The sequence below is a fragment of the Macrosteles quadrilineatus genome, unplaced genomic scaffold (genome assembly GCF_028750875.1).
Source record: "Macrosteles quadrilineatus isolate MER2022 unplaced genomic scaffold, UCM_ALF_1.0 Scaffold_143__1_contigs__length_268001, whole genome shotgun sequence".
In the NCBI taxonomy this organism is placed as follows: Eukaryota; Metazoa; Arthropoda; class Insecta; order Hemiptera; family Cicadellidae; genus Macrosteles; species Macrosteles quadrilineatus.
The window spans coordinates 108,105-124,213 of NW_026542736.1; the positions used below are offsets into that span (position 1 = coordinate 108,105).

Sequence of the window (16,109 nt, forward strand, 5' to 3'; positions counted from 1 at the left end):
CAAGAAATAAGTTATTTACAGCATTTTAAGAAAATCATCGAAGCAATTTAGAAGATCTATGTGCAAGTTTATATACAAGCAAACATTGCTCAAGAGTATAGGATAGTGAATTATATAATCGTCCCGTTTAGCGTTTTTCAAGAGGAAGGTCAAAATCATGTGCTCGTAAAAAAACAAAAACAAAACTGCCTCACACAACGTTAATTTAAAATCTTCAGTCTTTTTGAATAAAAATTCAGAAAAGCACTATTTTAAATTCCTTCCAATTTCAACAACCTAATCGCCTACTACCAAACGAATAATTTCCTCGACCAAAGAGTAATTCAGTAGCCAGCCAGTCGCGTTTTTGCACGTTTTTCTTCAAGATTACTCATCAGACAACAGCCGGAAGTGGTAGACACCGGAACTAGGTCTCTGGTCCGATCCCAGGTCATAAGTCATGGGCAACATGTGGTGACCAGAGCACATTATAGTACAATCCGCGACTTGTCATTGACCATGTGATAACGTCGCTATTGTACATTGTACACCGCGGATGCTCGCTTCGCAGCTGTTAACTGTTTGTCGGTCTAATTAAAAAAATGTTCTGCATATTCGTTTTAGTGAGCAAACAATAGCGTCAAAAAAAGTATTAACATTTTTTATAGATTAGCTTTGTTCTAAACCTCTGTTCTTGGACCAAAATTGTATACACTTTCGATTAGGTCCTCTTAAAGTGAGACTGGAGATACTGTAAGTAGACCTCTCGATATATTTGAAAAATGAAACATGTTTTAGATGTGTGTTTCGTCAATACAACTTCTATCTATTTAGGACGAGAAACTCACTTACAAAATACCGAAATCAACCTATACATTTCACATTGGTCGTAACTTTTGTGTTAGAAGTGCTTCTTAGTATTTTTTTTTTTTTTTTTGTAATTTTCTTTTTGTTTCAACCTGTGATGGATCAAAACCGGGGTTAGTCTACCGTACTTGGCGTCGTTGTATTCAAACAAGTTTCCCATAAGGGATGGAATGGCTTGGAAGTCTGGAGAGGACTATAGTCTTCATGATAGAAGTCTCCTGATCCTCCGTCTAACTAGGACTGGCCCGGACCTTAAACCCTTTGCCAGTCCCCAAGTAGACAAGGGGTCGGGAGGCAGGGTCCATAATGCAAACTATAGTCCTCTTCAGCCATGCCATAATAACCCTTCAAATCACACGACTTTGGCAAATATTACCTTAGGTACGACCGATCACATCCTAATGTTGGGATCTCTTGTCAGAGGGGGGAAGGGAGGAACCCCCCTAACAGCTGATCCCCACGTGGCCAGAAGCAGAAGCTGCTCATTAGACTAACCCAATTAGACTTTATATATATGTCACTATTAGTCTTCTAGCCGACGACCAACGACACCTGCCTGTTGTAATGTCACTAGGGCGGTATAAATTTTATTATCAGACCTACCTGAAGTTCAGGAAATATTAGTGAAAACGAAACCAGTAGGACGAAGACAGGTGATGACTCGTTGAGAATGTGTACACTCACGCCGGGGCTATAGAATACAACGGACATGTATTCTGTTAATGTTACATGATGTTAGTAATTACATAGTGTTAATGTATTTTATAGCCCTGGCGTGAGTGTACAGGTACACACTCTCAACGAGTAGTGCGCTGCCAGCGCAAGGCATCAAAGGTATGAATTCACAGCCCAAACGAGTTAACATATCGCTTGAAAAAATCCAAAATATAGATTAATTTTACCCAAAGACAAACAGCTATTTTTTAAAATTATAAAAAATGTAAATATTTTTATATTTTACAAAAATAAAGAAAAATGATAATAAGTGTCAAAATATTTATTTTAAATAGCTAATGATTATTATCTTATTTTTTCACTCCTGAATGCCAATTTTGGTGAGAATTGCATCACCATTCCCCCTGTGAATTGGTACCAAAATATAACGAATTTACTACTTTCAAGCTCCGTATCTATTCAACATAAAAATATTTCTTATATATTTGTATCTCTAATTTTTAGTATAATTGAACAATAACAAAAAATCCGAGATCAAATGTTTGACCAAGTTTTGAAATAGCTAGATCACAGAATGGGAAGGAAGTGTCTGAAGTGTCGTCTAGACTCTAGACGGTAATGATGAAGGAAGCAGTGGGAGTGAGAGCGGGTTTTCACAAGAGGCGCTCTCTTTGGCAATAATGGCAAATTTGCTCTCGCGGTGACTGTAAATTAACATGGGAACTGGGTAAACTGTCTACTCACCGGACGGGTGACTTCTTAGCTGTGCGTTTGCAAGATCTCTAACATAAATTTGCTATATTATATAGTATTATCATGATGATTATTAGGTAGGGCCTACACATAATGTGCAGCTTGTCGAAGATTCCCACTTTAAACCTATCTGTATGTGCCCTAAGTTATAACCTATACAGTACCTATTATAACTGCAGGAGAATATTTGTTGCTAGTAACATTCTTGTATGAGTTTAACGGTTTTCTATTTAACATACGTTTAAATCATAATTAAACGCTGAAAATATCATATACTTGATCAGGCGTAAACTAATGAGAAGAGTTTAATAGTTTAAAAACATTTTGTTTAGAATATAAGATTCCAAAATTTATTTCCTTCCATGTGATGTATTATATATTTACTAGTGGTCATCCAGTGGTCGAAAACTCGACCAAATATATGTAATGTACAGACTTCTCTATTTCCACCCCTCGCTGTAAATAACACAGGTATTTGAATTTCTTCAATTTGTTTAGATTTTCTATTTCGTCACCACCATAAGGCCCATGTTAATTTTTTAAAAATTTAAATTCATTTGATGTAGTTAATTTTGAGCCTACTTTAATTTATAAAGGGATTCTGCACATCTACAGAAAAATACATTTCTAACGGTAGGCCTACGCGTAGATTATCCTTGCGATGCACACGAGCTGAGAAAAGAGGTCTTAAAGAAACGTTCTTGCCTATAAATATATAGATGTTGTTTGGCACAAATTCAGCATATTCTTGTACATGTACATATCAAAAACATATTGTACATATGAAGTTTATATTAATTTTTATTGCGTTTGTATACCTTATCGTTCCAATATTTACGAGCTAAGCATAGTCAACTATACTATAAACAACACCTACTATAAACTACATAAACAAAGTGGTTTTATGCAACAGCTTTGTTAAGCATTTTCATCAGTTAAAATGTAATTACAGACGAGGATGAACAAGGATGAAGAGGATAGCAAGTGGTATAAGATGGGCATAAGGTGTTATCTAAAATTCACATTTTCTCCAATGACCACAAATGATCAAATGTCACAACTCAATGATAATTTTAAGAATTTGAACTACTCAAACTGTATTTTAAGGCACAGACTCACGCAACGTAGTAGTTCAAATACTGTAGATAATTTTGGAAACACACTACACTGTATCACATTAACACATTATAATATCTCTAATTTAAAAAATCGAAATCAAAATGTTAAATTTACAGACGAAATATAAGATACCGATTGCCACGAAACAAACGACCAACTGACAAACTGAGGGAAGAAACGTTATTATTTCTCGTTGCGAGTAAGTATTTATTTATTAACAACTGACGTCAGATACAGTATTCCAGTGTCGTTAAAAAAGTAATCTGACGTACGACGGTATTGTATTATTGTATAACGCTCCGTTTTCTAATAAACCAACATGATGAACAACTAATAATTCTCGTAATGTTAATTTTGTTTTCAGTCTACTCAATGTCAATCATCAACAATATTAAATTCAATCCTAACCAACCGGACAGGTTGTAATGTCAAAGAGAAATCATACTTTTACTGTCGTGTTATCTGCTATGTTACATTTCGAAATTAACCTTTTAATGACGTCACAACCAACGGGGTTCTTAAAGTCTTGGTCTTATATCATAATAGTCTTGTTTTATTTTTCCCCATATACATAACATTAGGTAGAACTTTTTATTTGAGTTTTGGGTTGATATCACTTATCGTTTTTGGTCCCCCTGAACCCAAAAGGGGGTTTCGAAGTGATGTCTGTGCGTGTGGATGTGTACAGAGCTACATACCGCATCTGTGGTCCTATTTTGATAAAAAAATTATGCGGGTATGTTTATTTTTAATGATGATTTATCCATAAAAATCCACAAAATGACGGGAATTCGGATTAAAAAGGACTCGAACTATTTGTATTCAAATATAGTATGTTATATCCCTTTTAACTGTAGACAAAACTGTAACAGGATAACGGTAACGGTTAGGATCCCTCACATCAATTAGGTTTTCTTACCCCGTTTGGATTCCATAACCTCATTTAGGTTCTCTCGCTTCAGTTAGGTCCCCTTTCCTCAGTTAGGTTATTTAGTTCTTCTCATTTTTTTCATGTTAATGCTTTTAAAATTAATTACTTTCTATAAATCACTGACCCAAAGGCTCAAATCAATAAATATATGCTCTACTATAAAACAACACATCCTCACACTCTTACTCTAGCGTACCTAAAAAATCTTACGAAACCCCACACACTTCTTTAACCTCTTTGCTCAGACACTCGCCAAAACACAGCTGATATTTGACCAGTTTTTCTTAAACACCTTAAAACGGATAATTTCCTCCAACTGTGTATCATTACTGGAGGGGTGGCAACTACCCATGTTAACGTGAAGGGTGACATGACATGTTAGCTGCTCGTCTGTCTCAGCATCTGTCACGTGATTAATTCTCGTCTGGGCAACGCTTCCTCCCGATGATCTATTGTTGTCTTTTCCTGTTCCCAGATCTTTGCTAAATGCGGTAGAATTTGCCTGACTCGGAATTGGTACATGTACAATTTACAAAGCTAGTATAAAACACCCGATTGCCTATTGGTGTATTTCTTTTTAAGATCTCCGCCAAATGAATGCGGTGGTCTAGCGAAAATCTTGAAACATGTACAAAACTTATAATAAATTGACAGAGTCTCAACCAAGGGTTTGCGTAATTATGTTCATGACAAAACAAACAAAACATGTTAAAATTAACTTAACTGAAGTTGAGGAAAAAGCAATATGTCTGGTACCTTAACGTGCCCTACTGAGTGCAGAATGGATTTGTTTACGCCCCATTTAAAAATAATATCATTGTTAAAGATGTAATAGGCCAAAACGAATGTCCATAAATTACCATCAAATAAACAGGGATATAATATATGTGTCTGCGGCTGCGGAAGGTACTGTCATCATAAACGCTAGGTTGACAGTTTAACTGGCCGTAGCTGGCTCGTGCCGGCGTGTCTCAGCTGACTATAAACTCTTTAGTCAACGTCTGTATACATCGGCAGCTATGAGAATTTACTTAACAAATCTCAAGTCCACTTTTCATCCCTAAAACCAAACGTAAAGCGTGTCGTGTTTTCCATATCCCGTTACGGGATGGTCATATGACTAGAATAAAATTAATAATTATTAGTGCGCTAATGCCAACTTTATATCCCCCAAGAGTAATGCTTAGATTTTAAAATTAATACCGAATTGAAAAAAAAAATTGTCTCCATGACCACATTCAACACTAACCGAATCATAAACATGCCATAGTAGGCTTTAGACTTTACTATAGGATGAGAAACATATTTGCATATAGCCATAGCCATCGCCATTCGAATGCGGCTAGTAGACTTTTATAGATTGTAAAATACTGATGATGTTTGATGCAGAGAACAAAGGTGGTCTGGTGTGGTCTAACACGATTCAAGTACAGTAGTCATGTTTGTAATTTAATTTTAAGCGGTCTCGCCGATACGCCGATTTTGTTATTCGAATTATCGAAAAAAATCAGTTTAACGACGATTAATCAACTATTGCAAACACTGTTAAGCAGACTTATTTCATCTGTGATTGGTTTGTATATTTGTAATTTATGGTGCAGCCAAAAACATCGTAATGTGTAGTATTTCAAAAGTCACCTCCTTTATTAGTTATCTCTTTGTTACTCTCTATTTTCTATATCTATCAGTTTATATTATTGTTTTCATCACTTTGTTTTTTCAGTTTTCCTGTTGTATTTTTATAACAAACGATTAGTCCATTGATGTAATTTAAATGTGGTTCTTTGGTTTTAAAGTAAGTTTAAACGGTAAGGCGAGGAAACCTAACTGAAAGGAGGGGACCTAACAGATGTGAGGAAACCTAACTGAGGTAAGGGATTCTAACTGAGATGAGGGGACCTAACTGATGTGAGGAAACTTAACTGAGGTAAGGGATCCTAACTGAACATAAGTGAGGTGAGAAAATCTAATGGTAATGAGGCAATTCAACCGGGGCGAGGGAACTTATCTGAGATGAGGGCGAGCCTGCAGTTTGCATGTGATGTACTATGGACCCGAGAGATAATTGCTTTACCCTTACACGCGGGGGAATTTTTCTCTTCCTTGCGTCCCCAATCCCCCTAAAATTGCTTGCACCCCTGGTCTTATTTACTAAAGCGGCCCAGGGTGAGAACTTTGGTGATGGGAATACAGATATCATTGGAAGGGTGCTACAGTTTATTGGTACAGTACTTGAAATAAAAGGGCTCTGGAGCTCACAGCGGAGTTTGGAAAAGCCTACAATACTAGGAAGACCGAAAATCAATCTCTACTACACCATATAATTAACCTCTACCACACCACGATATCAATCTCTACATAAAACTGAGCAATACATAAATGTTAAGTAATTGATACAAAATAACTAGGTACTAGGATAGAAGGTAAAAAATGAGACACCTTTAGAGTTGCTATACTCTATATTTACAACCCAAAAATAACACAGTGTAAAGGAGTTTCTCCATTTTAAACATGTCACTACCGTAAATAATAATGTTTTTGAATGTTTAAATAATACATGCCTAAGCCTAATACCACTGTATATCCTACAACCTAATAGATTACATTAAACCCATGAGGTTATTTTTATCACAACCTATTAAGATGGTAATAGTGTTTATAAAAGCATTTATAAAGTTGGATAAGTTTTTTTTTTTAACAGGCCACTACAAAAATGAAAGCATTATTTAATTACTATAAATAGTTGTGGTTTAACTTAGACATGGTTACAGTAGACTTCCTCTTACCGGGCTCCTCGGGACCAAGGCCAGTCCGGATAATGGTTTTTGTGGTTAAACTGACGTCAACTCGGCCACTCGAAAACTAACAAAAAAGTTTTACTTAAATTTGGGAGAGCAATTTAGACGCAAAATCATTGGTCCCAATTATTTCCGAAAATTCTTTTTAGATCCGCCCAATTACTGCCAATCTAGTACGGTTAAACCGATTTGCTGATAAAAATGGTTTTGTTTGAGAGATTTCACTCCTGCTGAGTGCCTGATAAACTGTATTATATATGTGTTCGGTTAAGAGGGAGTCACTGTATACTATAATGTTGGCAGAAATGTCAAGCAATTCGCTCTGGCAATGTGTTTTATTTGACAAGGTTTTCAAAACTATAAAGCTACCTACAAAATAACACCAATGTGATACCTGCTTTGTAGTAGGGCATGTATAATAAATAGTGCAATACTGTACATAGTGGAACAAATAAGTAAATTAATAGGGAACAGTGAATATAAAGTAAAAACTTTCAATTATATCATGAAAACTATATTACTGACATACGTTAGTCATCTTACAACACAGCCACAAAATTCTATTTACACAAACACAAACGTGATCATCAATAACGAAATAAAAATAAAAAAATAAACTCTATTATAAAGTAAAATATCATGCTTTGGTAAAACTAAATTAAATTAAGTTTCCATCCTTAAAACCCTGGAAAGTAAATTAAAGGAAAATTTAGTTACTATCAGATATTATAGCTTATACTTCTACTTGTTATTTCAGAACACCAAATGCTGTAACTGACCAAATGCTGTTTTGTTTTGCACTAAGAATGTTAACCAAAATAATACATCCTAGAAAACTAATGATAAGAAAATTCCCAATGTTAACAGTAAATCTACCACATTTTGATTTTTGATATTGTATGAACTCTATCTCTACTGAGCTACTTTAAATAATGTTGACAATAGTTGCCCTTTTCAACCACACATATTAAAAATACTTGTTTTGTTGAATGTCAGTACATAGTGTAAATAGATAAAAAAATATTTTTTTTAATTAAAGCTTTAACAAAACCCAATATGAAATATAGGCAAAAAACCCATAATCATAAAATTAAACTTAAAATAATGGTAATCTTATTTACAACATAATATTTCAAGGAGAAACAATCAATAGCAAAAGAGATGATCTCAAAACATGGTTTGTTTCTCCGAGAGAAAAATAGAAGCATCGGTCCACCCAAAAGCATCAACGTGCACAAAGATAGACTATTAGTACAAGTAACATGCTTATAACAAATATTTTAATTATTTTTTTTTAAAGGATTTTGTGTTAGAAATATACATAAAAAACATGAGTAGAAATTGTAGTAAACAATAAAATAGTCAAGGAAAAGTCTTAACAACAGTCGAGACTCCAATTTTTGGTTATCTAACCTCTTATGCCATCTCCTCTATGTATAAGATTAAGTATTGTAAGATTGTGGTAATTTCCAAGTGGAATGACTGTATATTGTAATGGTTGAGAAAGCTCCTTTGCCGTCTTTTACTGTACTCGGGAGATATGCACCAGGCCTTAGGTGCATGCACTTGACTGTAATTTCCTATTTTTACATGCTGCATAACACCATAACCTAAAAACACCCCATGGTTCATCAACCTGCTTCACTACAGGTTTTCTAGGTTTTCTGTGTTATCCGACCTTTTTGCTTATCCGATCTCGACACGGCCAATTTAGGTCAGATAACTGAGACTCTACTATATTTGTTATTTTACCAAATAAAAATTTAATTAATATTTAATGAATACATGGTGAACGTGTTTTTAAGAACTTTTAAGAGAATTCACAGAGAAGTAAGGTACAGAGGAAACATTCGTACCACAACTAGGGGTCTCAATCCCGGGCCTTCAATCCAATCCCGGGATTTCGGGATTCGTCTCAGCCGATCCCGGGATCAATCCTGGGATTATATAATATTATGATTTTTTACTTTTTAGCCATTTTAAATGAGCGAGAAGTCCCCTTGTTGAGTACTTTAATGTTTCAAACTTTGGCCAGTGTTACAAGTGTAACACTGCGCAATGTTTCCATTTTCTAAGTAAATAAATATTACCACACGGAACTTTCATTGCCCGTATTTCTTATTTACAGTGTATAAATGTTGATATGTCACTCTAGAGTATAATAAATACATTTAAAAAAATCACGAGCAACCGCACTCGTACGTAGCCTATAAGTCACGCTCACGCTAATAGATAGATTAAAGATAGCTAAGAGAAAAAAAATAAAATAGGAAGAATCACGAGTAGCAGCGTAAAATTTTTTTTTTTGACTTACAGCAATAAAACAATATAAGATACTGTAAAACAATAAACCATATGCTTATGTAGTAGCGTGTGTATGAAAAACGTAATTTTAGATTGTAAGAAATTTAATCACCACACTAATAACCAAATACGAAGATAAAAGTTATACACCCTAAATATAAGCGATCTTAATAATGAGATTATAATCGTGTGTTTATAGTTATATTTTATGGCTTCCATGAAAATAATACTTAAATTTCCGATTGCAATGTTATGTTTGCTACACGAATTGCATTGTTTACTAATGTCAAAAGTAAAACTCAAAATAACATGAAGGCCTACTGTAATTAGGTTCTAAATAATGTAATAACAATTACAGAAAGTAAATCCAAATCGTCTAAAAACTGAAACATATATTTAGGCCTGAATGTAGGCCTATTTGAGTTTAATGATAATTAAATTTTCCAATCAAAAAATATCATTAGGCTACTTATACCATTTCATATAATCGTCCTAAAAATAAAGAGTATATGTGTTTCAAGTGTTACTGGACTATTTTTATTAATTTTCCGTAAGTAAAAGTCCTAAAATTCACAAAAAAAATCAATATAAACATAGGTTTTGCAATCCCGTTAATCCGTTAATCTTTTGATTAAAAGACACCAGTCCCGGGATTTCTAGGTATCAAAAATCGGCCGAGATCCCGGGATCCCGAATTGAGACCCCTAACCACAACGCTCATGGTGGAGGAAGACCCTGTACATAAGTGTGTTTCCTCTATACCTAACTTCTCTACGGAGAATTTAAATCCAACCAGACATATGAAAATGCCAACAATGTTCTAAAAGACAAAACTTTAAACTTTACTCAACTAAAATAGTTTCACAGGAAACTGTCAAAACGCAAGATAACAGACAATGTAAGGGGTTAAATGTCTACTAAGGCACGTTGTATAGCTTCATCACTCATCTACGATGTTAACCACATGACAAACTGGATGACATTCAAGAGGTTGGCCATTGGTGTAGCCGGAGGTGGTGGCAGTGGTTTACGAGATGGAGGTGGTACAGTAGCAGGGTAGAAGATGGGTTTATCTAGAGGACAGTTGCCATTGGGTTGCCAGTGGAATGAGTGGTGAAGTTTGATACCGTCACAGTCCACAAGGTTGATTGACTTGTCAAAGCATATCCTGATTTCTTGGAGGTAGTACTGTTTGGTTTTCTGAAACAGATTGAAAAGTTTGTATGTTTCTAAAAGAGGCTTAAACGGAAAATAAGGAATGATGTTTGACTACTGTAAGATCTCCCTAATTTACTTTTAAGTTCAAACTAGGCGTGTTAAGAGTCCTTGGAGGCTAGCGGCCATCTTGGATGATTTCAAACTGCTTCTGAAGAGTTATTTATCGTCCAAAAAATTGTTTCTAACATAAAAGTGATTATAATTTAAATATCTAGTATACTGTGGGATTAGAAATGTTCTTTGTAGTTTTGAATTGTTCTCCAGGGGAGTCCATAGAAGCTAGCCGCCATATTGGATTTGCTAGCCACAAGAGCATTGTTAATTTTGTTAATTCCAACAGCTGCTGAAGAGTTATTTACCATCTCAAAATATTTGTTCAAACACCAGAGTGATTGTAATTTAAATATCTAGTATACTGTGGGATTAGAAATTGTCTTTGTAGTTCTTTAACTATTTTACAAGTTAGAACAACTAGGCTCCAAGGACTCTTAAGAAGAAACACTATGTAAATACAGTTAACGGGCAGTAAAAATCAATTTATTATACCAAATTTAATCATTCATTTAAGGTTAACCCTAGTTTTAACAGGCCTCCCTAGAAAAATAATCACACTCATTAACAAATTCGCTGCGATTGTATGATAGCCTGCCACAGATGGTTATAGGAACAGCCAATGCTCAATGCTCAGTGTGAATGAGTGCACAAAGATTTTTATTTGTTCAATAGAAGATGCACAGTATAGTAGGTACTGTGTTCCAGTTGTTATGGCCGAAGGTCTACAAGAAACGAAAAGATGCACTGAACCAAATTACTAACAAACACACAGTATTGCAAAATGCAGGCAAAAGCAGGGGTGAAATACTTGGATAAACTAACAAAAAACACTGCAAAAAATGTGCCAAGCGAAAAAAAAAACTGATTAACCCTAGGAGTGGCAGACCTTTTTTTGAAAATTCGTAAAAATTCAACCGTACAAGTAAACCTAGCCAACCTCATATTCATTTTGTTCGGAAAGAACAGGAGAATCTAGAAATAGTAATATCATAATGATTTAGATAGTGTATTTTAACGGTAAAGTGAAAAAAATAAAAAAATGAATTTTTTTTTGAAATTTCAAAAGCGGCCTCGGTATTTTTTTTCTACGGATTTTTTTATGGGAAATTCATTATATACATTTTGTAGACAATCTAATTCCCTACATAGAAATATATAACATGTTAAGAAAATATTTTTTTTTTTGTAAGTTTTGGGGCGAAATATAATGACAAACAGAGAACCGAAAAAATTGAAAACCGTACAGTGTTAGTTTATGTTGTAAAAAGTTCTATAATATATGTATATACTAATAATGATATATACATGTTTGTAAAGCTAATGAAGTAAGGAATCAAAAAAGTCATAAAGTTTATGGTAAAAATAACTTTTTACCTATAAACATACGTATATAAAATAATGTTTTTATATTTTAGCGATTTCTCGAGAAAAAAAATTCACAGTACTTAGTATACAACTTTTGTACCAAATTTTTTTACTTCAAACCAACATAAATCTTGTAGTGTATTCAATTATCTACATAAAAATGTATAACATGTTAGAAATATTTTTTTGTAGGTACGTAATAGGGACATAATAATACAATAACCGCAAAACAGCAAATAAGTGTAAACTATAGCCTACATATACAGTGTTTGCTTGTGTTGTGAAACATTATGTAGGCTGATGATATGTAGCCTACATATTTATAAAGCTAATGAAATAAGGAATCCAAAAAAGTCATAAGTATGATGGTAAAAAGTTATTTTCACCTATGATTAGGCTATGTATCAATTTGAGAACGTTTTGAATTTTTTGCGTATTTCGAGAAAATGGAGTGTACAGTATTTAGTAGCCTAGCCTATATAATTTTTTTACCAAATTTTTTACACCCAAACCAATATAAACATGTTGTAGTGTATTTATTTACCTTTATAAAAATGTATAACACCTTGGGTATATCATTATATAGGTACAACAATCTCTGAATGACAGAAACGTCATTTTAGGACATGATGCTAACAAAATACAGTAGTAGGCCTATTTATTATAGGCTATAACTTTTTTACAAAATTGTTTACCCCCAAACCATTATAAACATGTTGTAGTGTATTCATTTACCTTTATAAAAATGTATAACACCTTGGGTATATCATTATATAGGTACAACAATCTCTGAATGTCAGAATCGTCATTTTAGGACATGATGCTAACAAAATACAACCTTTTATGAACACTATTTCACACAATTCAGTAATATTTATGCATGAAGATTACTGTTATACACACACACAACACTTCACTAACACTAACACTACGAACTAATAACATATTTAGTAATAAATCGCGGATAAAACTATTACCGGCAACAACACAAACAAACAATGGCAATACAAGACAGCTGACAGACTGTAGCAGTAATGACTCACTTCCATCGTCTACATGCGAGCATACAGAAATAACCCTGAGTGCAGGGCTGCCACTCTCTGAATCTAAATTTCTTCCTCTTCAAAATGATATACTATATGACTAGTAATAATAACTTTCACTGTATATAATTTGTATTTTCCATACTGTCACCAGACGACTGTTGGCCATTTGTTAGAAATTTCGAAAACAGCTGTTTTCATAAAATCGTACCGATTGTGCAATCAATATTTAGTTATAAATATCACTACCACAATGAAGATAAAATCAATGGCTATCCAGTGGTACCACCCGCAACATCCCAAGACGAAAATTACCCGAGCAGGGTAATGCCAAACAAGACATGTTTTGCCAGTTCCCAAGTGTCGGCTGCAAAAGTCGTACCGCGCCAAAATTTCATTTGATTTCTAATCGTCGTGACATTGTTATATACCTGCTACAGGGTTTGTTTTATGTAATCAAATGAAAGTTCAGAATGTGATCTTTCGAATGGTATATATATTATTCTCATCTGAGTTGATTGTAAGTGTTTTTTTTACCGTTAAAAAAATTTCGGCCCATACCGTCACCAGACGATGGTTGGCCACTGCTAGGGTTAAGTTTGAGTCTATGTTCCTTTCAAAATGCTACATTGAATGTTTTTAGGATAATGCTAGCCGACTACTGACATTTTTATATTCAGATGACAGGACCCGGGAGATCCCGCGCATAGCACTCTTGGACAACCATGGCGCGCAAGATTACCTGTAGGCAGCATCCAATGTGTTTAACATTAGGCCTATAAATATAGAAAATTTTTAATATTCAACCAACAGCATTTTCCACCAACGCGGGTGTTACTCCCACCCATTGGCCATTACAAGGGTTGTTGACAAGCTAATCAGTGGAGAAGGTATGTGTCAGTTTGCTGATACCATTTATTTTCACTTAGTTTATCTCAACTCACCTTATCATGGACACAGTGTATGGAAGGGTTAACCCCGAGAGTTGTCTTAATAGCCAACCAGATTGAGGTTAGGTCAGTAGGCGAGTCTGAGTCAGGGTAAACACTGGCTTTGCCTAGAACTCCCTTCATGTTAAACTTTTGAAGCAAGTCCAATCCTGTCTGGAAGTAACCGATTTCTGGGGGAAAAAAACTTTATAGATTAGCTACATTCAGACAAAAAGAAAATACCTTAAGTTTTGACGGTTGTGTCCTAATTGCGAACAGTCCAGATTGCGAACAAGGGTAAAATCGTCCAGACTGCGAACAAATATTTTGGAATCTGTAAAGATGGTTTAGTCGCTGTTGTTGAACGTGAGTTTTAATTGATTCTTTTTGATGTTTTTAGGTAATTGAGTTGGGAATGTGATTGAATGATTGATGTTGTAATGTGTAATGCATATACATGTTATTTCGGATGTATTTGTTTTAGTTGCTATTTAAATTCCTCGTTGAAGATGTTTTTTTAGGTAATGATTGAGTTTGGATTGTGATATTGGAAAATGCATGTAATTTCGGCTAATTATGTTAAACTATAGTATTAATGTAAAATGATTGTTTATTTTTTTCACTCTGAGATTGTTTAGTTATTGTAGTTGCTTGTTCAAGTCAAACATATTAGCCTACAGTATAATTAATTTTAAATAAATAACCACTTTAAATATTATCAGAACGGATTTGTGAGTCTGAAAGAATCTGTCTGTTAATATACAAGCGGCTTTACGTAAAATTATACTACGTCTCATAAAGATGATATGTGTCTTCAAGAACATTCATCCTCTCCATTATGTATATTACCAGTCTTAATTTATGATTTAGGCTAAATTATTCTGTTAAGTGTTTCTATGAAAGGGTTGAAAACCCCGACCACTCAAAATTTGTTCGCAATCAGGAATCCTCCCAACCCTACGGACGACCCCATCCACCTCGTAGACCCAAACTTGTTCGCATTCTGGACTGTTCGCAATCAGGAGGACACCGTTTTGACTACACAGAAGAAATTTATGTGCTACAAGCTTTGACTATTGAGTCACAAGTTTTTTTTTCAAAATGGATGTAGTTGAGTTGAGCCACTCAACTGTGTGTTGATGTAAATCAGTAATATCTATCGAATAAGTGGGATCTTTAACCAAGTCAAACTGGTAGGACCACTTATTGTAAGCAATTCTATCTTTTATGCCATGCAATCTATATCAGTAACAAAACAATACATTTTGTCCTAAAAACAACAATAAAATAGTAAAGTAGGAAATAGAATTTTAACACAAGCACACTCTGTGACTGGCTGATTCAACTAGGTACATTTTGAATACAAAACTGGCAATTCGTCTCTGTGGTAAGGCATGCCTTGATCACTTATGTGATGGCCCAAGATGGACTCGGTGTCTGCGGTGTCAGATCTGGCTGCTGACCAAAGACTCGTCTCTTCTGTCTCATCATCACTGGCACGAAGAGAAGATCTCTGGGGGATTCACTGGATTGCCTTCTCAACCTAACTCCAATTGACATGCATGTCGTCAAGGTCACTGTGTGGAAGACTTTCTACAGACTCCAGTGTGAAAACCGTTGGTTGGATGTAGGAGGATCCCGAGGCCACTCTCCGATCCCTCAAACGGTAAGAGGGGAGGTTCTGGACATGCCTTCGGACCACATGCCAATTCCATTCCTCTTCGCCAAGCCATTCACCATCCAGAGATGAGTGGATGTCGCGAGAAAATCCTCTTCCACAGATTCGTATACCGATGGTTCAAAAGTAAGAAGTGGGACGGGGGCTGGAATTCACAGTGTGCAGAATGGGGAGGACTTATGAACCAAAAATTAACACTTGATTTACTTTTAGTGTCCAAAAACCAATGCTACTAACCAGTGGGAATGAAACACTTTTGTTGGCACGTACGATGTAGAACTATCAACATTATTAACCTTTTCCTCCAACATCATCAAAACTATCACTACTTGTCCCTTGCACAATTAAGTGTGGGAAACTTTTTTCATTTAAAGATTTTAGCTAGTTTACTCTTTT

General features: G+C 34.9%; 1 protein-coding gene across 1 annotated transcript in view; it reads right to left on the bottom strand.

Moving 5' to 3' along the window:
- Nucleotides 1-6,764: 6,764 nt before the first annotated feature.
- The window catches only part of LOC128982169 (ribonuclease Oy-like), a 39,540-nt gene continuing 30,195 nt past the window's right edge, over nucleotides 6,765-16,109 (bottom strand). The window contains exons 5-6 of the mRNA XM_054401226.1: nucleotides 14,051-14,226; nucleotides 6,765-10,626 (exon numbers count right to left, since the gene is read on the bottom strand). Of these exons, the coding sequence (XP_054257201.1) occupies nucleotides 10,375-10,626; nucleotides 14,051-14,226 (428 nt within the window). The 3' untranslated portion in view covers nucleotides 6,765-10,374. The remainder of the gene's footprint in view (nucleotides 10,627-14,050; nucleotides 14,227-16,109) is intronic.